This window comes from Benincasa hispida, chromosome 11 (assembly GCF_009727055.1).
Source record: "Benincasa hispida cultivar B227 chromosome 11, ASM972705v1, whole genome shotgun sequence".
Lineage (NCBI taxonomy): Eukaryota > Viridiplantae > Streptophyta > Magnoliopsida > Cucurbitales > Cucurbitaceae > Benincasa > Benincasa hispida.
In genome coordinates, this window is record NC_052359.1 from 22,189,094 (window position 1) to 22,216,605 (window position 27,512).

At 35.6% G+C, this 27,512-nt stretch overlaps 1 protein-coding gene and 1 long non-coding RNA gene across 3 annotated transcripts in view; both read right to left on the reverse strand.

Moving 5' to 3' along the window:
• Window positions 1-27,512, reverse strand: part of LOC120090282 (cullin-associated NEDD8-dissociated protein 1) — a 48,959-nt gene that overhangs the window by 9,573 nt on the left and 11,874 nt on the right. Inside the window, exons 1-12 of one of the 2 annotated variants that reach the window (XM_039047853.1) lie at window positions 23,794-23,849; window positions 22,924-23,038; window positions 22,655-22,812; window positions 22,071-22,194; window positions 21,761-21,811; window positions 21,599-21,681; window positions 18,597-18,681; window positions 18,431-18,532; window positions 18,206-18,304; window positions 12,706-12,816; window positions 7,316-7,399; window positions 6,848-6,988 (exon numbers count right to left, since the gene is read on the reverse strand). In XM_039047853.1, the coding sequence (XP_038903781.1) occupies window positions 6,848-6,988; window positions 7,316-7,399; window positions 12,706-12,816; window positions 18,206-18,304; window positions 18,431-18,532; window positions 18,597-18,681; window positions 21,599-21,681; window positions 21,761-21,811; window positions 22,071-22,194; window positions 22,655-22,812; window positions 22,924-23,038; window positions 23,794-23,834 (1,194 nt within the window). In that variant the 5' untranslated portion in view covers window positions 23,835-23,849. Of the gene's footprint in view, window positions 1-6,847; window positions 6,989-7,315; window positions 7,400-12,705; window positions 12,817-18,205; window positions 18,305-18,430; window positions 18,533-18,596; window positions 18,682-21,598; window positions 21,682-21,760; window positions 21,812-22,070; window positions 22,195-22,654; window positions 22,813-22,923; window positions 23,039-23,793; window positions 23,850-27,512 lie in introns of those variants that run through there. The other variant, XM_039047851.1, reaches the window with a different exon arrangement.
• LOC120090283 overlaps window positions 27,164-27,512 on the reverse strand; it is a 5,008-nt gene continuing 4,659 nt past the window's right edge. The window contains exon 3 of the long non-coding RNA XR_005485497.1: window positions 27,164-27,240. This is a non-coding gene — a long non-coding RNA (uncharacterized LOC120090283). The remainder of the gene's footprint in view (window positions 27,241-27,512) is intronic.

Consider the following 27,512-nt stretch of genomic DNA (forward strand, 5'->3'; position numbering starts at 1 on the left):
GAAAAGAGAGACTAGGTCTTCAAATACTAAATGACAACAAAAATCCAATAAACAAAAGATCTTTCCAACTGAAAGAGTCATCCAGCAGAGGGTAAAAACTTGAAACTCAAATGAATTAGAGCTTTGATTGCAGATGAGGCTTGAGAATGAAACCAAAACAGGACTGACTTGCACGATGCATAATCAAAAGCCTCACTAGAAACCAAACCAACCAAACAGAAACTTCTAAACCAGCCATATCATCTAGAAGGATGAGGACAGCTTGCTCCTTAGCTTTTATCGATAAAAGAATAGTCAAAAGATGACTAGAAGTATGAGAAAAATAAAAAATCCAATCTTCAATTATCCATAAAGAAGTCATGCATAAGCTTTATCCAATAGGCACTGGTGTTACTACTGCAATAGGCTCTGAACTAAGTGACAAATTGCCTACACTTGGAAATAGATCATTATAGGCTTCTGTAGATAAATCTTCTGATAATAACTCTCGTTACTCTTATTTCTCTATAACAAGTTCATCTTCCTCACTACTTATACTTACAACTGATTCCTCATCATAATCAACAAAAGATAAATCTACTTTAGGAGAAGGGGGTTTGAGACCCCTTTCACATAAATTGAATGTCCGACCTAGGGATAGAGATAACAGATTGCTTAAAGAACCTGACAGGATCCAGAGACTGATGCTATTGTGAAATGACCTTATGAGGCTGTATCGAATGTGAAGAGAAAATCAATAGAGACAAGATTCTTCTAAAGCATCAAAATTACCCTCAGAGCACTCGGGGTAACAAGCATCAAAATTATCCTCCAATATGCTGATGATACATTACTATTTTGCAAAGATGATGACAAAAGTTTGAAGACATTAATTAATGCCGTTGATTTATTTCAATGGTATTCGGGACAAAAGGTTAAATGGGAAAAATATGCTTTATGTGGAGTTAATATTGAATGAAAACAGGGTGTTGGCCACTGCTTCTAGTTTGAATTGCAAAACAGAAACATTACCTTTTCTTTACCTTGGTCTCCCTCTTGGAGGGTATCCAAAAAATGTTTCTTTTTGGCAGCCAATAATTGATAAAATTCAGAAAAAGCTGGACAGATGGAGGCATTTTAATTTTTCAGGGGGAGGTAAACTCACTTTGATCAAGGCAGTTCTCTCAAGTATTCCAATTCATTACATGAACTTTTGCAATGCCTTCGAAAGTGATCTCAGAACTAGAGAAGATTATGAGAAAGTTCTTTTGGGAAGGTTCAGATGGAAGCAAGATTAATCACCTAGTCAAATGGGAGATAATTTCCGGACAACAAAAACACGGAGGCCTTGGTTTTGGTGATCAAAAAAACCAAAATGTGGCTATGTTGACAAAATGGGGTTGGAGGTTCATGCACGAAAAAGAAGCTCTTTGGTGTAAGGTAGTAAAAAGTATTCATGGCAGTGATTCATTTGAATGGCGCATGGCTGGAAAAGAAGGGAGAGGTCTTAGAAGTCCTTGGATTACTATTTCCCGAGTTTGGCAAAAGATTGCATTATTTGCATCTTTTAAACTTGGTAATGGCTTTAAAATTTCTTTTTGGATTACTACAAGATGATGAAATTTAGGATTTTCAAAATCTTTTACTTTTATTAGAAGGTAAAAGGATAGCTAATGGGCAAGATTGTAGATCTTGGTCTTTAGATGCTTCACGTGCTTTTTCGGTGAAATCGTTATTCAAGTATTTGAACTCATCTTCACCAATGGACAGTCTGTTGTACAAAAACTTATGGAAATCAAGCTGTCCGAGGAGAATAAATATTATAATTTGGGTAATGATTTATGGTTCTCTCAATTTCTCTCTTCAAAGGAAGCTGCCAAATCATTATCTTTTGCCCTCCATCTGCCCCCTGTGGGTGCAGAATTCTGAAGACAGCCAACATATGTTCTTTGAATATCATTACTCTTTGGAATCATGAAGGAAATTGTTTGCAACATTTAATCTTCAGCCATGTTTTCAAGAAGAATGTGGCTCAGCTTATCATCGGTTCTTTTTTAAAAGCTTACTCGCTTCAGATATGGTTTAATGTAGTTAAACCAGTTTTGACAGAAATTTGGTTCGAGAGAAATCAGCAAATTTTTCAAGAAAAGTCTCTTCAATGGTTTGACGTTTTGCGATTGCAAGAGTTAAAGCTTCTCCTTGGTGTTCACTTTCCAAGAATTTTTCGGATTATTCTATTCAAGATATTTGTCTTAATTGGAATGCTTTCATTCAATCTATGTAATGGTATTTTTAGATACATGGTTTTCTATTGTATTCAAAATGTTCATTTTGGGATATGATGAGGTTGCTATGGGTGTGCCAACCTAGTTGAGACAGCCAAGTGCATCTGTTGATCCCTATTTCTTCTTATTTTTAGTAGTTTCTTGTAATTCGAGCATTAGTCTCTTTTCATTTCATCAAATGAAAAGTGGTGTTTCCTTTTCAAAAAAAAAAAAAAAAAGTGACGAAACTGGTAAATCGACTTCACCTCATTAGTATTCGTAGCAAGTTTGGGAGATGATAAATTATGGAGAGTCCCCTTTGAATACTTGTCTTCTTCTAGATCTAGTGGCTCTTCATATGGAAAACAACCACATTAGGACCACATCCATCTGGATCTTTCAACTTAAGACGCGAATCCTGTACCAAAGTTGCCTTTGAACTAACATCGACTTCAATCAAATCAACTTGCTTTCATTCTAATAAAAAATATAAAGAAATAAATAAAACATCCTCCGTTACCTTTTTTCATCCTCTTTAAATCTATGGAATTTAAAAAGGTTTTGAATGATAAATTACCATGAAGTGAATTACGTAAACTTGGAGTGTCGACAGGAGCTATATTAACAAATCAGAGAGAGAAATTACTAATGTTACTATCCTTAACAACAAGAATCAATTACAAAGAGTCCAAGAAGAGTCAACATCCTCATTTGGATTATGCTTTTCGGTCAGCTGAATGTAGCCGAAGTTCTTTAGAGAAAGCAACCAGCATCCTCCCTTTCTCCCACAATTTGCCCATTTTGTCTACAACATAGTGAGGACTCCCTTCACCTCTTCTTTACATGCCCTTATTCAGATTGGTGTTGGAAGAAACTGCTGTGTTTCTTCAACTTTTCATGGATCTTGTGCAATGATTTCAAAAGCAATGTGTTTCAACTCCTTGCCGGCCCCATTCTCCACAAATCCATCCGTCTGTTATGGTGTAATGCAGTAAAAGCCTTATTGACAGACTTTTGGTTTGAAAGAAATCAAAGGATTTTCTATAACAAAGCTACTAGATGCCAACACCGCTTTGAAACCGCCCGTCGTCAAGCCTCCTCCTGGTGCTAGTTAAGACGTCCAGGTGCACCTCCTGATCTTTTTAGAAGCACTTGTATTTCCACTTTGCTCATTGTATAACTCTCTTGTACTTTGAGCTTTANCCCCCCCTCTTTGGGACAGCATTAAACACTATCGGATTTCAGCACTACTCATTGAACTTTTTATTTACTTCCATAAGTTTTAGGCCACTGTTTTGGCTTTATTATTAAATTTTCATTTTCGATTGTTCTTTGGTTATTGTCCTCTCATTTTGTAATCTTGTTAATGTCTCTCCCAGTTATGGGTTAGAATTGGAAATGATGAAGGTGCTAAGGGAGTGTCAACCTAGTTAAGACGTCCAGGTGCACCTCCTGATCTTTTTAGAAGCACTTGTATTTCCACTTTGCTCATTGTATAACTCTCTTGTACTTTGAGCTTTAGCTCCTCTCTATTTATTAATATAATGAACCGTTTCCTTTTCAAAAAAAAATATCTATTAGAATGAAGCCACAGATGTTTTTCTTTTCCTTTTTTTGTTTCTTTTTTAACTTTAGTTAGAGTCGTCGAACACTATGAGATTAAGGGTTTAGGAGGCAATGCCGATCAAACCACCTATATTTTGCCTTTACCCTCAAAGATGGATCGTTCCAAGTATTCCAAGGGTAAGTTTTTAATTGATGTCCAACCGTCATAACTTTTAATAAACTCCGGATGAGAGTGACTTTTATTAGATCAATGTTCAAGATTTAGATGAAGGTCACCAAAATTATCCTCAAGTTTTTTATGAAAGAAGGAATGAACAGGAAGTTGCAGTAGTTCAACCATAACACTTACGAACCATTGAAGAAGAGGAGTTGAAAGAGAAACTTGTTGGTTTCTTCCCATTTCTTCCATATAAATCATATTGTGGTATAGCCTAAAAGATAAAAGGAGAACTTTCTCCCAGAATCAAATCAAAGTTTTTATTATCAATTAATTGTTGTCAATAGAAGAAGATAGTTACTCTATTTGTAGAGAATTGAAAACCAAATTAATCCTAATTCTAATTAATAAAAGAAATTAATCTCAATCTTAATAACCAAGAAAAATAATCCTAATCTTAATCAATCAAGGAAACTAATTATAATCCTAATCAATCAAGGATTTGACCAAGATACCAAAGTTACTCAAATCCTACTAGATCATATTGAAGATGTCTCGAATGCAACAGTTTTTCACATCTATCAAGGCAAAGTTAGATTTAAACGAGCATAAGAGTCCCAACCAAAACCGAAGAAATAACAAGCAAAATTGAAAAACAATCAGAATCTGGTGACAAACATCGATGAAGGGCAGCGGTGAAGACAATGAATGACAGCGAACAGACAAAGGCAAGAAGTAGATGGTGGTCAGTAACAAGAATTGATATCGCAAAGCCAAGAAATTGCAATGGATGAAGACGAGAAGCTAAAATCAAGGACGAGGATGGAGACGGAGACGAAAGGGATTGGCAGCTGTGAAACTACGTCCCCTGACAACAATGCAACTATTTCTAACTACGAAGGTGGCTAGGGTTAGGTTGATTGGCAGTAGCTAGGCTTGAAACTGAAAGTTTCCTGTCTTATCAAAAGGAAAAACCGAGCTACTTCCTCTTCCACATTTTTCTTGATCTTCCCATCCTTGGCAAATTGACATGCTCTGAAGTCTGAATCTATCATAGAAAAAATTCTCTAACACCACAAAAGAATATACATCTCCACGTCTTTCTATTTCTATTATTTCATATAATTTGAAGACGCGAAGAATGTGGATGGTGCATACAGGATGTTGAAAAATGAGAAAAGCATCCACCAACAATTGTTTGAATATGAGCAGCAATCAAAGAATCAAGGATTCATTATTCCTCATGCAAACTGGAGATATAGTAGGTGAAAGATAGGGTATGGGGAGCTTTTTTTTTAAGAACCTCTAAACAATTCAATGAACCATTACCCATTACCGAAATAAGGATACTGATTCTTTTGGGAGCTTAGAAGTGCCATAAAGCTAAATATACCTCCTTACAAATAGGAGAAGATGCTGTCGATTGTTTTCGCAAAGATTTTACAGAGAATTTCTTGGATGAATCAGAAGCCCCACAACGAGAATCCAGAGTGTCATTAACCTTTCTTCTTGCTACAACACCAAGCAACTACTGGAAATCGATAATCTCATCATTTTTGAGAAGTCTTCAAAACAAAATATTCAATGAACAAGAAGTTTCATCCCAATGGTCAAAGATCGACCCCTAGGGAGGAGAAGCAATGATGTATGAACAAGGAATTAGCAGCCCATGTATCCAGCCAGAAACTAATTCTTCTTGCTGAGCCAAGCTTGAAAGTTGCAATAGATATAAATTGGAGCCAAATTAATATACTAACCCATGAGCTTCTCAAACTCTTTCCAAACCTTCCAGAAGTATGCCAATTATTTGTACTATTCCCATGAACTATAAAACACCGACACTCCTAAGATGGCGAAGTGTCGGTGTCGGACACCGACACGCCCCAACACGCCGCTGACATGTGTCCAACAGTCGGTATTTTATTTTATTTTTTTAATTTCCGACATGCCCCGGTACGGCTGGACACAGCTGCGACATGTTCAGGACACGTCACCTGCAAAATTAGAATGAAAAAAACAAGGAAACTGCCATTTTTAAGCCCAAAAGCTCAGCCCAAAAATTAGCTTTTAGGGTTATTGTGTTTTTTCTTTTAATTTCTCAAAATCTCAAATCAGATTCCACTACTGTCCAGCCTTCATTCCATTCCTTCGACCTTCCAGCCAACAATCTCAACACCTCCATGCCCAAAACCTTCATTCCTTCAACCTTCCTTCGACCTTTCACGCCCAAACGCACTCCACGAAGTCGGCCACACCTCCACACCCAAACGCACTCCATGGCAATCGGTCACACCTCCACGGCCAAACCTCTGTTAGTCATTGGACCGTTAGTCATCTTATGACTTATGATATTGGACCATTAGTCATCTCATCTATTATCATCATTTTCATGAATTGTATGGTTGTTAATGATGTCTTTAAATGAAATATTTCACAATGTGTTTATTACACGACATATATTTAAGTTTTTTAATAAAAAAACGTGTCCCCAACGTGTCGTGTTCTACTTTTTTGAAAATCTGTGTGTCGCTGTGTCGCGTGTCGGTGTCCGTGCTTCTTAGCCCATGAATACTACGAACCGCTTTGCACCAGAGGGAATTTGAATCAAACATGAGTTTCCATCCCCATTTAGAGAAAAGAGCCTGATTCTGGATTGCAAGTCCAACTAAATGAGAGAGCTTGCTACCCGTTATGTCCTTCCCAAAAAAAGATCTCAGAATTCTTCCCATTTAACTAAATGTGAAATAGCATACTAATGACTATGAAGGAAAACAAAGGACTGAAAGATGAAACTAGAACTAGAGAATAAAAACAAGATGAAACTAGAACTAGAGAATAAAAACCAAGGCATTTCATGTAAACTGGAAAGCAACAAACTAACCTTAACAGCTGTAAGTCGGGTAATCTCATTTCCCATCCGATCAACAAGAACTGGAAGGCAGGTTGTTAACTCTGCTTTGAGATTGTCACCAAATGTAGACACAACAAGCCCCATGCAAGAGATGGCGCACTCCTTGACTTCCTGAAAAGTTACACTAGAAGTTACGTTATGATCTGATCCAACATTCCAACTTGTAAGCCCAATGGGCTATAAGTGCATCCTTCGTCAGAAGCATAATGAAGATGCCAATCATTTGACACCACTTTGAGTATCCAATTTCTAAAATAAAATCTGAAGGTATAAAATTTGAAACTGTCATTATTTCTAAAAGAAAAACAGAGCATGCCAATTAACTCCCCAGTAGGACCCAATGTTTTAAAGAAAAACTTCAAGATCAAATATAAAAACGAGCAATAGTTGTAGATCGAAGGAGTAAAATGTTGTTCAACCTTGGAAGTTTTAACACACCTGATCTTGATCTTGATTAGTCAGCCGTGACATTATAGCATTATATATGGGATGCACATATTGTTTGAAATCAAAACCTTGCCCCTGGAAAAAGATAGAGATGTTGAAAAAAAAAAAGAGAAAATATATATATACTGAAAGCACTATGAGTCCATTATATTCTTTATTTTCTAATTTCTATTATTTTAAATATAAGCTTGTTTAATCTCTTACCTCATATTTTCAAGATTTCAAATATTTTATAAATCATCACCAAATTTCAAAAATCTAGGAGCTTGTTTCATATACAATTTGAATTTTGTTTCTTATTTCTAGATTCATGGAATAAAATTGATAGTGAATGTCTGTTATGTAGGTTTCTTTTCAGTGTTTCCAAATCTTAAAGAAGTTTGAAAATACAAAAATACACTAAAAGGGGAAAACCATGATTAATATACCATTCAAAAACTATGAATCTATGATTAACATACTATTACCAAAAACATATCTAAAAGCACAGATTGAGACTCTCTTATCATTTAATCTTTTGTTTATAAAATTTCTATTTTTAGATTAAACCAAGCAAAACCTAAGATCTCTTCTGAACTTATTTTCTGTTTTTTTTTTTTTTAAGATTAAGCTGATTTAGAAACCGTTTATTTGTATAGCTTTTCACTCTTAAAAGAATAATTCTGAAATTGTGGCCAAATTTTATTTTATGGTGTACTAGGATCCAGATAAGTTAGGGTATTATGGGCAAATCCTTAATTGATTAAGATTGGGATTAGTTTCCATGATTGATTAGAATTAGTATTAGTTTCCTTGGTTTATTAGGATTAGGATTAGTTTCTTCAACTAATTAGGATTAGGATTAGTTTGTTTTCCAATTCTCTATAAATAGAGAGATTGACTTCTTGTATTGACAACTTTCGATTCATAATAAAGACTTTGATTTTATTATTGGAGATTTCTCTTCTTTTATCTCCTAGGCTACATCAATTTAGTATCAAAGCAACTGTCTAGGCCAACGTTGATTGCCGCCAGTGGAAGACCAGGAAACTCTTGGCGACGCTGATCACAAGAGGGAGTTTCATGAGTAGTACTCGTTATTGAACAGTCCACATCTATATAGAGAGAACCCTTTAAATTTTAGAAAAGAAAGAAAATACCAAGATTTTTTTTCAAGATTTTGCAAGAATGGACTATTACCGATCAAGGAAGATAGCAAAGAAAAAATATAGCAATTGGTATAGGCAAGAAAGTCAAATTTCCTCCCAAAAGCAATGTTGGAATTCTGATTCAAGTGGTTAGGAAGAAGAACTCCAACATAATAATTTCACCTGTACTCGATTTTCTTAAAGAACCTATCATTATCCACATTTGAAACTTGATTATAGTGATTCTAGCGATTCTAATGAAGATTCTAATACAGTTTGGAACAGGATAACAAGGCGACATTATCAACAAAGAGGCCGATGATCCAATCAAACCGGTTTCTCAAGATATCGACGTCAATTTTGAGTGTGAAAGAAATTATTATCACCAATATAAAAGAACACCCATGAATCATTCCAACACAAATTTGGAGGTCGAAACATTTTTAAAAATATATATATATTCAAATAAAAACATCTATCAAGAGGACTTTTGAAAGAGAATGAATGAAATTTGAGTTCTTTTGGAAAAAATTCAAGAAAGGCATAATTATAATCTTCAAGATTTTTCAAGAAACCATCAAGAATCACATTTAGTCACTCAAGAAGATCAAGAACTCATCCAAGTGGGCTGTGAAATTGCACAAAAAATGAACGGAGTAGAAGAAAATAAAAAATCAATTGAAGACGAGTTGAATAAGAAAGGTAGACAGATCGAAGAGGAGCTTGCATTGGAAGAGGAAAAAATCGATGAGACTAACATGGAGGTTGCTCAATTCAAACTAGATGATGAGGAACTATTAATTGATATCTTGGTCTTAATTGACTAGGGTTAGGATTAGTTTCCTTTACTTTTTGTTAGAGAAGAAACATTTCATGAAAAAATGAAATATGGGGAAACCCCAAACACCTATAGGTGATTACAAAAAGATTTCCAATTGGAAAATAAATAAGAAAGAGTAAAGTTCTTAAAAGGGTGCCCAAATTTGCACCAATAAAAAGCGGTAGACAGAGCAAGATCAATAAAAGAGTCAAAAGATGAGATGGAGTCCCTAAAGAGACGCTTGTTACGTTCACCCCATAAGGTCTAGAAAAAAGCACACAGAATAGCCAGCCAAGCTATATTCTTTGTGCCAGTAAAAGGGTGTCCCCCACCAAACGAGAGTCAAGAATGTCCAAAATATTATGAGAACAAACGATGACCACCCAAAAGCGTCCAAAATATCGTTCCAGAAGCAGGAGGCAAAGGAACAATGTATAAACAGATGAGCAGGGGACTCGGCCTGAACGTTACACATAACACACCAAGAAGGAGAGAGACACATATAAGGCATGCGATGTTAGAGACGATTCGCAGTATTGATGGCACTATGACTAAGCTCCCAAAAGAAAATTTTAATTTTCGAGTAATGATCCTGCTAGATAAGTATAAATCCTTCACGGGAGGTTCAGAAAAGACCATGAAGTCATCAATGACAGATTTCACGGAAAATGAAGAAGATGGGCCAATTAACCATCTCCACAAATTGGGCATAGCACAAAATCTGACAATAGACAGTAATAGAGATAACGAAGCCCATTCGTGAATTTCAGAATCACGAAGATTACGGCGAAGACGAAGGTTCCAAGCCTCATAATCCGCAAGCCACATCTCAGACACCATAATATCAGGAGACCTAGTAAGCTGAAACAAATAAGGGAAAACCACAAAGAGAACACCACAACAAAGCCAATAGCCTTTCCAAAAAGAAATAGTAGAGCCCGTGCCAAGGGAGCACTGAGTGCGAGAAGCAACCATATCAACAATCTGACAAATGAACCTCCACGAAGATTTGGTTGAAGTACAAGTAATAGACGGCCATATACATGAAGGAGAGAAATATTTAGCCACAATAAGTTGCCTCCACAATGCATTAAGTTCATATAAAAACCACCAAATTCATTTGGCAGAAAAGTAGAACTATGACATCAAAAGTTACTTATACCAAGGCCGCCCAGAAGCTTAGGACGTTGAGTGGTTGCCTAATTCACATTATACATGTCATCCTCACCACGGAAACCCTCCCAAAGAAATTCATGAATTAGTTTCTCCAATCTATTAATAACATCAGTAGGGGCACGGAAAAGAGAAAGGTAGTATGTAGACAAGCTTGAAAAGGTGGCCTGGACGAAAGTATGCCTTCCGCCTTAGATTTATAAGCATACTTCCAATTATGAAGCTTTTATTGAATTCTCTCAACAACAGGGTGCCAAAACCTCATAGAATTGGAGTTGTCTCCCAATGGGAGACCAAGATAAGTCGCAAGCCAATGGCCTCTTTTGCATCCAAATGAATTCACCATCCAGTCCAAATCATTCTCGGGAAGGTCAACCCCCAACAACTCACTCTTAGAGAAATTAATAGAAAAACCAAATGCTTGTTCAAGACATGAATAACCTCAAACAGATGAGTCAAAGTCGATCGATTAGCAGCAGAGAAAAGCAAGGTATCATCAGCAAATTGAAGATGACTCATTGACCATTTTTTTATCATAGATACCTTCCAACAGAAATTTGCATATACTACCTCCAAGAGACTGGAGAGACCAACTTCCGACCACTTCCCTATTCTGCTATCCATTGGTGTTGACAAATGGGGCCCTACCCCTTTCTGCTTTGAAAATCTGTGGCTACATCATAAAGATTTTGGAGACCTTTTTTATCATTGGTGGAGAAATACTCCTCTAATCAAGCACCTGGGGCACGATTTTGTTAAAAAGTTGAAGGGTCTAAAAGAGGTTTTGAAAGCCTAGAACAGAGATATCTTTGGGTGCGTGCACACCCAAAATAATCAGATTATTGTGGAAATCATGTTACTTGATGGTATGGAGGAGTCGTCAGATTATTCGCCTATCTTGAGAGCTCAAAAGAAGAGCCTAAAGGCTCAGCTTATCTTGGTGGTGGCTAAAGAGGAAACCTTTTGGAGGCAAAGATGCAAGCTCACTTGGCTAAGTGAAGGTGACCAAAACACCAGGTTTTTCCATCGTATTGTTGCCACTAGGATAAGATTAAACACTATTCTCGAAATCATTTCCTCTGCCAGTATTAGTCTTCTCTCAGAAACAAAAATTGTTGAGGAATTCCTGAATTTTTTCACAAGTTTGTACACAAAGAAGAATAGCCTTGCTACCTTTCCCACTTGTAACCACCCTTCCTCTCCCATGCTCTTCATTATCATCCTTTTAAGGGGATAAAAGGCCTCCTTTGGATGAATTTAGTTAGAGCTTTCCTCTAATCGGCTTGGCTTGAACGAAACAACTGTCTTTTCAACAACAAAATCCAGCACATCAACATCTTTTTTTATCATGTCCTTAATACTACTATATCTTGGTGTAAATTGTCTAAGCTTTTTTACGATTATAGTTTCAATACACTTTTGTCCAACTGGGCCTGATCGACATATTAGCTCCAGCTTGAGGAGTGTTATAAGATATATTTAAATTATTATGTACAATTGTCCTTTATTGTAATTTTGTATATCCTAGATTAGGATTTCTCATTCTCTTATATATATATATATATATATATATATATAGTACCTTTTATCTAATTAAATGATAAGAAATATATTCTCCAAAAAGTACAGAGTATAGATAGAACAAGTGGGGTAGGAGGGAGGTGATGGGGGCACAATGGTGGTCATGGCGAAGGGACGATTATGGGAAGTTTGGTGAGGAAGGGGGAGAGAGGAGAGAGCTTTCCATCACTTCTTAGTTTCCTTTATTTAGGATTAGAATTAGCTTCCTTAGTTTGTTAGTTTTAGGATTAGTTTCTTTGATTAATTAGGATTAAGATTAATTTGCTTTCCAAATAGAGAATTGTCTTTATTCATAACTTTTGATTCTAAAGACTTTGATTTGATTCTTGGAGAGAATTCTCTGATCTCTTAGATTACATCAATCTCATTAGTAAACCTATATTTATTTTTATATTTTTCTTTTTTAAGAAGAGAAATAAATTTCATTGATGAATGAAATAAAACCATATATGAAACCAAAACACATCATCTCAAATACATAAAAAGAACTTTTTTCCCCTTTGGGAGCGGGTATTGTTTCTGGTTTCAAATATGGCTTAGATAACAAAAAAAAATAAAAAGAACAAATAACATTCTTAATTAAAATGAAAACATGTATTTTGAAAAATATGAAAAAGTAATTAATTATCAAATGGGCCCAAGGAACTAAAATTCTACATCTAAAAGGAAACTTAACTCACCTCAATACCAGGACGAACAACCCGGACGAGTTCCCCACATACCCTCAATGCTTCAGCAGTAACCTTGTAATAACGCTCTCCAACAGCAGACAAAACAGGACTAGAGAGATCCTATATAAACACAAAGATCAAGTTATTAGTGCAGTAATCACATCTAATCAATTGCTTACAGAATGAGAAAATCTATTTACATATTTAACATTCAAGTTTCATAGACATCCTGGCCCAACTATAGAACAACTGCATCTGCATAGCATCAAAGTTGATTCATCCTTTTTATTTCACAAAAAGAACAGGATAACAATTGCTATCCTCCCTTCACTCGCCATCTGTCTGATAGGGAGTTGCTAGATATTGCTCGTCTCCTCTCTGTCCTCCAAGATCCACAGGTGTTCCCAGAGAGAGGAGATTTTAAGCTGTGGACCCCATCCTTCTAGAGGGTTCTCTTGCAGTTCCTTTTTCGTATGCCTCTCTTTCACCTTCATCAAGAAGACTGCAATCCCAAGGAAGGTAAATTTTTTTGTGTGCCACATTTTACATAGGTGAGTCAACAAACTCAACATAATGGACCATGTTCAAAGACGGTCTTTCTTGTGTTGCACAGTTGTATTCTTTGCAGGTGTCAGGCTGAGGAAAGGACTTGCATCATTTGCAAGATTGTCCATTTGATGAGGGGAGGATTAGGGCAATCTTAGGTTAATTACTAGGTTAACCCCTTTTACCTCATTTGTATTAATCCCTTATATATAGGGAGTTTCTCTCTTGTTTCCACAACACTTAGATTCATTAAAATAGACTGAAGTTCAGACTTCTTGGAGGAATTGTCGTCTTGGTCACTTTTTCTTTTTTCTTTTTCTTAAAAAAAAAAAAAAAAAAAAAAAAAAAAAAAAAAAAGAAAAAAAGAAACAAAACTTTTTATTGAAGAAATGAAAAGAGACTAATGCTCAAAAACACAATAACCTTTAAAAGAGGAGAGAAACAGAGAAACAAATGTAAACGGTACTTTTGAGTTACAATGAAAAGAAAACTCCAAAAAGACAAACTCTTCTTGAACGTACGCCACCTTGGCTTCTTTTGCAAACAAGAACTCTTCTTTAACTGCAAACAAGCGACTCTTCTCCAACTTCTTCTCGTACGAGTCTGACTCTTCAACTTCCTGATTTATCTATTGATTCCCTTCTGTTTTTTTCTTTTTCAATTTTTTGAAACTATTGAATTTGAATCACCGATTTCTTTCTTTCTTTTATTTGAGAAGAAATTTGAATCATAAATTTCATTAAATGGTTTAAATGTAAATTTGATATCTTTTGTCGGTTGGTTTTGTGCTGGGTCACTGCTTTTTATTACTATTATAATGGTAAATCTCTATTTTAAATGAGTTCTTGGTGAGTTTTTAAATAATAAAAGGATATTATATTATACATAATAAATATCGTGGGTTGAGATCTTTTTATAAAGATTAGCTACTTTATATTCTATCTACTTATTAACTCTTTTTGGAGAATCTATCTACTTATTAATTTATAATATTATGTAAATTGGAATTTATTATATTAAATTTTTTGAAAGGTGTTTCTTCAGTCAGGGACATGGAGGAGACCTTAGATTTAGATGGAGAGATGATGAATTTGACATTTGATGATGTTTTAAACTCACTTTTAGAGTTTTGTTAAATTTTATAGATTAGATTATTACTATTAATCTTTGAGGCTTTGATATATGTATATAAACTTATATTATACTTCTACATATATTATTTATTTATTCATTCATTCATTGTGCCTCGCTTCGCTTAAGCGTCGCCTTTTTGTCACCTCTCACCTTGAGGCGATCAAGGGACTTGTCGCCTTGAGGTGCGCCTTGCGCTTTGAAAACATTGATAAAAGCAACAATCAATCAAGGGCCCAAGACAAAACAAAATAAAATACAAAACAAGCGAAAATAGTTGCTAACTGACGCGCAATAATACAAATGAAAAACTGACAACTAAAAATAATACAATACAAAATTGAGACAAAAAGACTAAAATTCTCGGAAGAAACCTGACAGTTTAAACATAATTCCAGTATGGAGAAATTTTTGAAAGTCTTGCATAAAATGCACCAGGATGAAGCATTTCTTCTTGCTAATTCAAACCAATCCATCCAAACTATTTTATCAAGGAAAATTTTGAGATGGAGTGAGTACCACATTACAAATTTAAAAATAATGGTAAGTATCTGGTTCCAGGAATGCAAGTATATAAAGCATCATAAAATACCAAAATAAGGTTTTCAATGTCGCAGAACGATTTGGTTGGCTCCCCTTGATCATTTATCAATTCAGTGATTAGATTTTTCTTTTCTCTTGCTGCCAAAAAACAGTGGAAAAAGCTAGAGTTTTCATCACCCAACTTCAGCCTTCCTTGGGGATAAGACAAATGTAAGTCTCATTACATCATTGGTTAATAATACCGTTTTTTAAAAAAAAATCCTGGAACACCCCCTATTAAATCAGCTTTCAAGATGTTCCACGACTTTTTATAAAACTCGCCAGTCATTCCGTCAGGGCTAGGTGATTTGAGATTTCCCATATCAAACACAGCCCCCCTATCTCTTTCTCATCAAACAGGGCTTCCAGGGAGATAAGGAATCTTGGAGACTTAGTTTTTCAATCAAGGCCTTCAAAAGTGAAAGGATGGGAGGTCTTGGAGCCATATAGAATAGAGTAAGAGTCAAGAATCTCACCCACAATCTCTACTTCATGAAGAAGGATTCTTTCATCTTTACTTTCTAAGGCTGATATAATATTCTTGCTCTTTCTCGAGGAGACCCATCTGTGGAAGAACTTGGAGTTTTTCCTCTCCTTCCTGAAGCCATTGAATCTTGCTTTTTTAGCCCAAATCCTCTATTCTTTTATAATAGTCTCAAGAAGAGCCACCTTGCAATCATCTCTGTCATTAGCAATATCAGCAGAGAGGACCTGAGTCTTCCATCAAATCCGAAGTTTCGATTTTCTCCAGCAAGGCTTCTTATGAAAGAACACATTCCCGAAAGTCTCCTTGTTCCAACTTTTTAAAATGGGCTTCAACCCCTTCAGCTTCTCCACAAAAGCAAAGATAGGCCACCCCTCAGCTTTAAAATTTGCCCACCAGCCCTCTAAATTTCAAGTAAACAAGTGATGATCAAGCCAGAAATTCTCGAATCTGAGGGGAGTTGGGCCCCACGGATGCTCCCCTAAAGACAAGAGAATTGGGAAATGATCTGATATAATTCTAGGAAGCTTGTCAGCTCTCTCTCTCTGAAATAATTGACCCAAGACTTGGAGAGAAGGAAACGGTCAATCTTGGAAGCAGCCGGTTTGTTTCCCGTCCTAGACCAAGAGAAATAGTCATTCTGAAGGGGAATGTCAACAAGATCCAGCTTTTCAATAAGGCTGTTAAACAAGTTCAAACTTCTAGTGATGTTATCCCAAAACTCTTCTCATTCACCCATCTAACAGCATTGAAATCCCCATCGGTACACCAACAGCAATTACAGTGCCCAGACAAGCCCAAAAGCTCCTGCAAGAAAAGATCTTTGCTTCTAAAAGACGAAAGGCCATACCACCTGTGATCCAACCACTAAAATCGTAATTAGTTCTACACAAAATAGAAAGAGAGAATTGCCCTTGAATCGGATCAATCACGGTGATCTTTTCTTCCTTCCACATAATCAAGATGCCACCAGCGAAGCCACTAGCTTCAAGGGCCACCAACCAATGTGACGACTACTCCAGAGAGATTTCACCAACCTATCAATCTCGTTGAGTTTCGACTCCTGAAGGATAACAACCTCAGGATTGTAATTCACCAACACTCTTTTGGGGCGGGCATTCAGGCCCCTGACATTCCAAGAGATAATTAACATGGAGAACCTTCAAGGCCTTGGGAGCTACTTAGTCTAATTGCTACGGCTTCCTTTCCCCAACTATTTAGCACAACGCTTTCACTTCTCTAGTTAATTTCCTCTTTGAGGCCCCACCCTTTCTATGCGTACTGCTCTTGCGAGAAATTTCCTGAATACATAAATTATGCTCTAAGAGAGCCTCAACGACTTCTTTACTAAGGGGGAAAGGCTCTGGGAGGATATGACTGGCCCAAGTTTAGTTTCACTCTCAATTTCTGCCAAGTTTCTACACTGATCCATGGCTGGCTGAGAAGTTTCAAGTGCCATTAATTGATCGCCCATCTTTTTGACTCCTACATCATTTTCATTGTGGAAGATATTCTGGAACTCCAAAGGGATATTTGAGGAGGATTCGGCCAAGGGGTGTAAGGATTCTCCGACAATAGGCTCCCTGGGCTCGAAAAAGAGACTTCAGTTGAGTGGTCTAGATCCGCTTCTGCTAGGGTAAGATACGTGATTTTGGAGAAAGAGGAGACACCAGTTTCCGAGGAGCATATCACCCCCTTCTAGAAAAGTGATCACTTTTTCAGAACAATCTGTCTTGATCTATCACCAAGCCTCTATTAATCCAAGTGATAATTTAATCACTTTTCGAAGTAAAACAGTCAATGATGCTCTTAAGCAAAACAGTCAATAATCTTTTAAGTGGATCTGAACCAATTAAATCCGCTTGGTTGCAAACATCCTCTTGAAAATATTTGTTATCTCCTAGAACACTAAGAGGAGCACTAAATGAACTTGAGTCAATTTTCCTCCTTGAAGTCCATATGTTAAACTCTAAAATAGGTTCCATAATTGATCACTATCAAATTATCCTTCCTAGCAAGCTGATTTTTGGAACTCCCTTCAGAATATAGGTCGTATTTTGTGGACCAATGCCATTATGGTGCTTCTTTAAGAGGTGTGATTCAAGAAAAACTAGAAGGTATTCAAAGATGAGACAACTAGCAGGGAAGAGCTTTGGGATTCCATAAAACACTTTGCTTCCACCTGGTGTTCACTTTCCAATTATTTTTGTAATTATGATCTTGTGCATATTATGGATAATCAAAAGTCCTTTCTGTAGCCGTTGGGCCATGGGGATGTCTCATCTCCCCTTGTTTTGTATGATATCTTTCAATTCAATATAATTATCGTGATGTAGACAAGTTTGGAAGACAAAGTTTGCTCAATAATGCTTCCCAAGTTTGCTATAGAGATCCACCATAAAAACTAAAAACAACTACCAACCCTGTAATTAGTTTTCATTGCACCTAATGTTGATAGTAACACTCCTTGTACTACTCACGGAAATGCAAGTTTAACTAGGAAAAAGAATCTACATTCACTAAAAAAAGAAAAAAGGTTAAAATATCATTTTGATACCTGTATTTTAAGTTTCATTAGTAGAGACGTTTTTAAGAATTATGGAAAGTACGAGGACTAAATTTGCATTTGGACATTTGAAAGTACAAGACCTAAGAAATTTAATAAGTCTCCAAGTGCAAGGACCAGAATGATACTTTAACACAGGAAACATACAGATTTTAGTATGCTACAATGTATTTTAGCCAGGTGACTTGTTTTCTTGTTACCTTGATATAAGGATGGAAAACTGAAGGAGAATTTGAAGCCAACACCAATCTAGTGAAAATAAGAGCTTCTATCTTCAAATTTGAGGTAGATGATTTATCCTGCAAAGTTAAAAAAGAAAAACCACGTTAGAATAAGGGAAGGGAAAGAATGTAGGCATCACAACAGATAAAAATCAATTGCTAGAACATATATGCAAAGCAGCAGAAGATGATAATAGTGCATACACTTAATGCTTTTTCAATTCCTGGAATGAGCGATCCTATGTGATCAGCAAGACAATCGGGTAAGACAACCACAAGCTCTTTCAAGACGGAAAATGCACCAACCTACAGAGCATAAAAGTTAAATGGACCATACAAAATTCAGAACTGCCACCAACAATTTCTTTACCTTTGTCTTGATAGATTTCTCCCGTAGCTGCCTATTTATAGATTTCACGATCTTTGGCACTTCTTGATTTAACAACCACCTAGGACTGCACACAATTGCCAATAAATCAATAGAAGTAGCATTTTATTAATCATAAAAACTAAAAATAAATAACTAGTAGGGAGAAAAAAAACTAATCAAGGACCATGTTATGAACTGAACGGAAGAAAATCAGAATTGAACTTCATTAATCTTGATTATCAATTCAGAAATACAAGATGGGAGGCCTATAGAGAGGCTTCAAACTGGAACAACTTAGAGATCTCATTATGGTTTAAACCAATTAAAGCTACCACCATATTGTAATTATTAATGGCTGCAAATATGCAAATAAATAGTCAGCTAACCCAGCTAATCTTCAAAATAGTTATTTGCTTATGTACTGGAAGGAAGAAAATCAGAATTCAACTTCACTAATCTTGAATATCCTTTTCTTTCTATAAGAAAGAGAAGGATATGTATTAATCACAAAATGAACAGCCTAGGGGAAGAGAGGCGAGAAGCCCCTCCCCAAAAGAACTAATACATCAATGCCTTCTAATTTTTTTTGAAACAAGAAACAACTTCTCACTGATGTAGTGAACAGGATTAAATGTTTAGGAAATAGAAACTCTCACAAAGAGGGAAAAAACGAAAAACAAATACAACCAAATATAGATAAACTTTCAAACATTCTTCTTGTTGTTCTCTATCCAAGTCCTTTGAGGGCTATTCAATTCAAGACAACTCCCGTAGCTGGAATGTTTTTTATCAACTTATTAGTTTGCTATTCTGGTTTTATGCTTCCTTTTGTTATGTTGTTTTGTTTATGCTTTTGGAACTTTTGTCTCTTAAGTTTGTCTTTTCCTTTTGCATCTTTCTTATTGTATCTTTGAGCACTAGTCTCTTTTCATTTACTTAATGAAAAGTCTTGGTTTCCTTTTTCAAAAAATATATATATAAACTTTCAAACAACTATAACCGACAAATTGCCTTCAACTACAGAAAAACAAAGGCTACTATAAAGCTACCGAAGAAATCCAAAAAAAATGACCACCACCAAACAAAAGACCAACAAAGAGCAGACTGAGCAAACTGAAAACTCATCAACGATACACGAACTAAAATCTGATGAAAGAAGCTTTTGATGAACCAACACCAAGAAACTTGAAAAGTAACTTTCTCATAACGCTCTATAATCTTCCAACAGGTGGACGACACAAAGCCCAACAAGATAAATTAAACAGCCACAACTTAAAACTTTCAAAAACAGCAAACAAGAAACCATCCACCCTATATAGAGCAACCTAAAGAAAGTACTCTCCCGATCTCTAATGTTCAAAGCAAAAATCCAACTCTGACTGACAACACAAGCTGCCTCGACTCCCTAGAACTTTACGAGAGGGGAAGAAGGGTGAATTTCATTGTATACCCAAAGCCTTAACTAAAGATGAAAACTATGAAGGAACTGAGAAAGGAATTTCCTTATAACTGGTGAAAAAGATTGAGAAGCCATGATCACTGCCTCCTAATTAATCTTGAATATCAATTCGGGAGGCCTACAAAAAAAGGCTTCAAGCTGGAACTTAGAGATCCCATTATGGGTTAAACCAATCAAAACTACCACCTCATTGTAATTATGGTTATTGGCTGCAAATATGCAAATAAATAGGAAAGCAAGTTTGCTCCCCAATTTCATTCAACACAAAAATCCAAGGGCCATAGGGCACTAAATAAATCGGAAATTTTACAAAATAAATTGAGCTATATAATATACATTAAATGGAGTTTATTTTATGTCTAAATGAAAAATATAAATATAGTTAATCCCATAGTAGAGTTGTTTATTACTGAATGAATACATTTGATCTATTTTATGTATATTTAAAAAAATAACAAAAATTGATGAAATAAATAAATAAAAAATATATATATATATATATATATATATATAATAAGAAAGAGGATGTGCAAACAAGTATAAAGATGTCCTCGACATGAAAATCTTGGAAACCCATTTAGGCATCAAAATCTCTTGAGATGCATCCCGTATGGGCATCCTACCGATGGGCTAAAATGTCTGGGTATCCTCTATTCAAACAGTACAAACAGAGTAATTCAGATGTCCATCCTATGGAAATTTTGGATTCCTACCAAACAATAACCTCTATAACATGAATCCTAAAACCCCCTGTATTATATATTGTTGGATTGAAATATTTTAACGAGAAACAAACTTTTCATTGATGGATGAAAAAAAAAATGGAAAAAGTCAAAGCATACTATCTCCCAAACGGGAGAAAAGAAAAGCAAATACCCAATTAAACAAGAAAACACAAAAAATTACAAGAGCCAAAAGAAATACTACTGTGTAGTGCCATCAAAGTATTGAATGAAATCATTCTTATCTGAAATAATTTCTAGGCTCTGTGGCATCTTTGACAGATTTTAAATTCATTCCAAACTAGAATTAAAATCCCAATGAAGAATGGACCAATAACAGTACATTATCCACGTTAAAAAAAATTTGCAACTTTCGCTCTACTTTATAAGCGTTGGTTTCTTTGTTTAGAGGAAAAGAAATGGTAACAAGGATCACTATCATTGACTTCTTCCTAAAAGATATGAACAATATTATATCTTTCTGTCTCAGGTAGACCTCAATTGCCTTCCTTTGGGTGTCCTTGACCAGTTTGTACTTATCCTTGTCTATTTTCCTCAACAATTAGAGCCTTTTTAGTACAGTTTTCTGGCGCTTGCCTACATTGTTTCTTCCTTTAGCTCCTTCCTTTTACTTTGGGCCTGTTTCTTTGTTTTGCTCATTACAATATCCTTTCATTTGCACCATGAAAAAACATGGCTTACACCATTAAACCATCACAGAAAATGCACAAAACACACACACACACACACACATACACCACACACACAACCAAGCCAAGGTACAAATGAATCAAAAACCTTTATAGAACAAAAGAACTTGCCTCAATTCATTAATGTCAACCTGCCCTTTTGTTACATTTCCAGTTTGGCGCAACAGTTCAATAAAAGTACTAAATACATCCATCTGCGTACAAACAATAACCATCCATTACAGGTGCAAGTGAGTATTTGTATTTGAATCTGAATTACCACGTGCCTACTACCTTGACATTTTCTTCCCTCTCTTTAAATCTATCGATCAATTTTGGACAAGCCTGCAAATATGAGAAAAACTTGAAACATTAGCGGACAATAAAAAAAATTATAAATTATAAATTGAAAAAAGAAAACAATGTAATTCAAGAACAAATTACTTCTCTAAACATCAGAATTAGATCAAGATAGCTATAGTTAGTTCAAAGTTCAGAAACAAACACCATAGTTAAAGCCTAGGTCAATTGGAGATACACTGAAAAATATCAAATGAAATAAGATGAGGATAGAGACTTTAGCTTCCACAAAGAGTTAAAGTACCTCCTCATATAGTCTTGAAAGCATCTCTGGCCGTGATACAATTAAAGCTGATAAGCATTTAGCAGCTGCACGTCGAACTTTCCAGCTGAGATCTTCATCATCCGTATATTCATTGGCACTTTCACTGCAACATGGTATCAGTTATACGTCAAATATCACCACTCAAGAATTACAACTAAATTGGAATGCTTTTAACTATCCTTTATAATTCTCTTTTTTTTTTAAACGGAATCATAACTTTTCGTTAATGAAATGAAAAGACTATTGCTCGAATTACAATGAGACAAAGTAAGCGTGAATACGAGGGATTAACAGGTGCATTCGGATCTCTCAACCAGGTCAACACACTCATAATTCTACTATCTTATATTTCCTATGTTTTGTTCTTTTTGTTTCTTTTCCCTTCTTAGGATACTCGTAGTTTTTAGCATTAGTCTCTTTTCATTATTTCAATAAAATTTTTGTTTTCTCTTGCAGGGAAAAAAAAAAGTTAAATATCAAATATGTAACTCCACCACAAATGGACAAGTCCATATGTACATTAACAGAATTAAAAACAAAAATCCAAAAAGAATATATATTACTCTTCTTCCTCTTCTTCATGAGTCTCATCATCAGTATCTTCTTCCATATTATCAGTGAAATTTGGATCATAACTTAAATACTCCAAGGTAAGATGAAGAATATCATCACAATAGGATGAAATATCCCTGGGGCACCTTAGAAGAAAACTTTCTAGAGCCTGCAATCAAAATTCCACTTTAGCAATATAAGAGAAGCATCAAAGTTTAATTATAAAAACCGAAATTGATAGTGAGCATAAGTTTTTAACCAAAAAAAGTGAGAAGGTTACCTGTAAACTGTACTCACGAAGCTCTTCATCACTTTCAGAGGCACTTGTGCAATAATTGATAAGCACGGGAACAGTGTCCCCAAGATGTGGTCCAAAACGATATCCAACTGCACGGCTATGATGCCAATAAACTTTTCATTAGCATATTCCCGAAACAACCTATTTCTCTTTCTCACAATCAAGAATCTTAAAAAAGGGAACATCATCACTTGAAAAACAAAAAAAATAAAACAAAACAATAAATTTTAAACTCGGCAGAGACTTTGCACAAATATGACTTCAAAGGAGTTGGCATCTCATTCAATGAAAATGCAACTAAGTTATTGGTAGGATCTTTTTTGAAGTCTCAACCTCAGTTGCTATGGGAAAATGTAGCTAAAGCTATTCTCACAGAGATTTGGTTTGAACGAATCAACATGTTTTTTTTGTTTGATCAGTTTGAGTTTGCTTAGATCAATGTCTCTTCTTGGTGCTCAATCTCCAAGTTCTTTGCAGGATTATTCAAGATATTTATTTAAATTGGAATGCTTTTGTTTTTCCTGCATAGTCTTTTGTATTCTAGTAGAAGGATTGCTTTCTGTCTTCTTATTATTATTTTTATATTTTGAGCATTAGCCTCTTTTTTTTTTTCTTCTTTTTTTTTTTTTTTGAAAGGGAAACAAGTCTCTTTATTGATAAAATTAAGACAGACTAATGCTCAAAGTACAAGAGAGTTATATAAAGAGCATAAAGCATAAAAAAATTATTTTTATATTTTGAGCATTAGCCTCTTTTTTTTTTTCTTCTTTTTTTTTTTTTTTTGAAAGGGAAACAAGTCTCTTTATTGATATAATAAAGCGAGACAAAGCTCAAAGTACAGGAGAGATATACCAAGAGCTTAAAATATGAGTTCTATGAATTAGGAGGCGCATCCAGACATCTCAACTAGGTTGACAACCCCATAGCGCCCTCATCATTTCCTACAAACTAAATTTAAAGGAAAAGAAAGCCCTTACAATGAAGAGTTAATAAACCAAAATAGACTACATCCATGCAAAAATACAAACTAAACCATAGATACAACCACAAGAACCAGAAATACAGCAAATGAAATACAAAATAAATCTGTCCGTGACTCCATTAATGGACCGGAAAGATGAATGTTCTCCAATTTGAGCAAAAATCCTAATAGAATAGTCATCAAATTGTTTTGACAATATGCACCACAAAGAGGCATTCCTTCGGGCAATCTCAAACCGATCCAACCAACAAAGGGACCTATCATGAAACACTCTTTTATTTCTTTCAAACCATATCTCGTTCGCAAATCCTTGACCACGTTGATCCAAATCAAACTATAATTTTTATTAAAATGTGAAACCAAAAGGAGCTGCTGTAAGTTTTCTTTAAAATTGTTGCTAAAAGCCCATGATAAGTTCAAAATCGTTAACAATTTCTCCCAACAATTTTCTGAGTAAGGGAAACTGAAAAACAGATGCTGTGCATCTTCTTCATGCTGTTTACAAAAACAGACAAATGGATGGGGAGAGACAATTAGCAGGCCTATTTTGTTGCATTATTGAAGAAACATTCAGGTGACCATAAAACATTATCCACACAAGGATGCTAACACGCCTAGGGCAGTTTGTCTTCCATAAGGCCTTTACAGATGAATTTGTCCATTAGTGAGAAAGGAGATAAATGTTTTGTCAGAGATTTTACTGAAAAAATCCCATTCCTCCAATGACCTATCAAAGTCATCTATCACTCTCCTATTAGATAGTTGGCCGAGCAAACCCTGAATCTCTACTATTTCCTCCTCCTTGAGTAAACGGCAAAAGGTGATTGACCAAGACGCCAAAGAATTATCCCAGTGGTCCACTACCGATCCAGTCGGAAGTAAAGCTACTCTATAAAGTTTTGGAAAAAGAGTGCAAAGCAGAGTTGAAGCTTCCCAAGTATCTAACCAGAAAGTGATTCATCTACCATTTCCAAGCTTAAAGGTAGCCAAAGTATCCACCTTCAACCAAGTTCTCGATATACTAATCTAGGGACTTCTCAACCTTCTTCCTTCTCTACCCGTCGTGTGCCAATTGTAGGTATTTTTACCGTTAATGCTTCTAACTATCTGACTTCAAAGAGAATCTTCCTCTTCAATATATCTCCAACCCCACTTTGCTAAGAGAGCCAGATTTTTTGCCTTAAAAACCCCCAAACCAAGGCCTCCATCTGCTTGAGACCTTGACACAAGGTCCCATTTTACCAAATGATTGATCTTGCTACCATTATAACCTTCCCAAAAGAAATTCCTCAAGATTCTTTCTAAGATTGAGATGACTGATTCTGACATTAAGAAAGTTGACATATAATATGTGGGGAGGTTGGATAAAACTGACTTACATAAAGTTTCTCTCCCTCCTCTAGATAGATTAAATCTCTTCCATTTATCAAGTTTAGCATGAATTTTATCTATTACTGGTTGCCAAAAAGAAACCTGTTTAGGGTAACCACCCAATGGTAACCCAAGATAGAGGATAGGTAAATGCAGCTTTACAATTTAAACTTGCAGCAGCAGACAGCAACTCAGTTTCATCCACATTAACTCCGCACAAGGCTGATTTCTCCCCATTTACTTTCTGGCCTGAACACCATTCAAAGAAATCAATGGTTTGCTTTAGTTTTGCAAGCATATTATTATCAAACTTGCAAAAAATTAATGTATCATCTGCAAATTGAAGTAAGGATACATGAGTCTTCTCCTTTCCCACCACAAAACCTTCAAACAGTCCGTTCTGATGAAGCTTTGCCACAAGAGTTCCCAATACTTCACTAACAAGAAGAAAAAGAAAGGGCGAAAGGGGATCACCTTGCCTAATTCCTCTTGATGCTATGATTCTTCATACCATTAATGAAAACTGAGTATCTAGGACTCTTAATACATCCCAAAATCCATTTGACCCATTTTTTTATCAAACTTTTTATTCAACAAAATCTTTTCAAGAAAACTCCAATCAACATGGTCAAACAAAATCTTTTCAAGAAAACTCCAATCAACACGGTCGAATGCTTTTTCAAGGTCTAGTTTCATAATCCATCCCTTCTTCTTTTTAACTCGATATTCCTCCACCACCTCATTAGCAATCAAAATTGGATCCAAAAGTTGCCTTCCTTCTTTGAAGGCACTTTGAGTTGGAGCAATAATGGAAGGCATAATTTTTTCCAACCTCTTAGCAAGAACCTTAGCAATAATTTTGTAAGCTAAAGTAGTGAGACTAATTGGTTGGAAGTCCTTAACAGCAGTAGCATTCTCTTTCTTTTGAATTAAACAAATAAAATTTTCCTGAATGCATGCATTTAGCTTGCCATTCTTGTAAAAATCTTCAAATAAAGACTGGAAATTCAACTTTACTAAGTTCCAGAATTTTAGGAGAAATTCACCTGTGAAGCCGTTCGGACCTAGAGCTTTACTCTTACCAAGTGCCTTAACTGCTGACTTCAATTCTGACTCTGAAAATCTACCTGTAAGAACAGCATTCTGGATTGTAGCAAGGCCAATCCAAGTTCAATGGCATGAATCTAACTCCGGGAACTCTAGAGTATAATTGCTCATAAAATCCCAAGATTAGACTTTCAATTTCTCGAAAAAATTTGGTTGGTTCCCCTTGGTCATTTACCAATTCAGTTATTAAATTTCTCATCTTTTTGGCTGCTAAAAACCGATGAAAGAAACTTGTATTTTCACCTCCGAACCTTATCCAATTCAACTTGCTCTTTTGCAATAAATTTAGCTCCTCTATCCTGTATATTGACATCAATTCTGCCTTCAAAGATGTTCTAATATCAAATTCCAAATCTGAAAAATTGACTGTTTCGGCCAAAGCATCCCATTTTTCAATTTCTTTTAGTAATTCCTCTTCCTTTCTTTTCTGCAGTTCCTGATAATCAGTAAACGATGCTTAAACTGCGCTTTTCACCTTTCTCATCTTAGTACTAAGAGCAAAACCAGCCCATCCAGCCGATCTACTACTATTCCAAGTCCTTTTAATGATTTTGGAACATTCTTTATTTTGCAGCCAGCAATTGCAAAATCGCAAAGGCAAAGGGCCCAATTGAAAGATCCAGCTTCAAATAATAAAGGGAAATGATCTGAAAATAATCGAACTTGTCAGCTGACTCCAGTATTTTCAAATTCATCATTCCAAACTTTAGCAACAAAAAACCGGTCGATTAGTGACATTGTAGCAGAATTGCCTTCTCGGGGCCAAGTGTAGCTGCCATTAGAAAGAGGAATTTTCAAAAGATTAGCTTGACCAATGAAATTATTAAACTTCCTCATACCTTTGGTGACTCTGATTTTGGAACATTCTTTATTTTGCAGCCAGCTATTGCAAAATCAAAAAGGAGAAGGGCCCCAGTTGAAAGATCCAGCTTCAAGTGATAAAGGGAAATGATCTGAAAATAATCGAGCTTGTCAGCTGACTCCAGTATTTTCAAACTCATCACCCCAAACTTTAGTAACAAAAAACCGGTCGACTAGTGACCTTGTAGCAAAACTGCCTTCTCGGGACCAAGTGTAGCTGCCATTAGAAAGAGGAACCTCCAAAAGATTA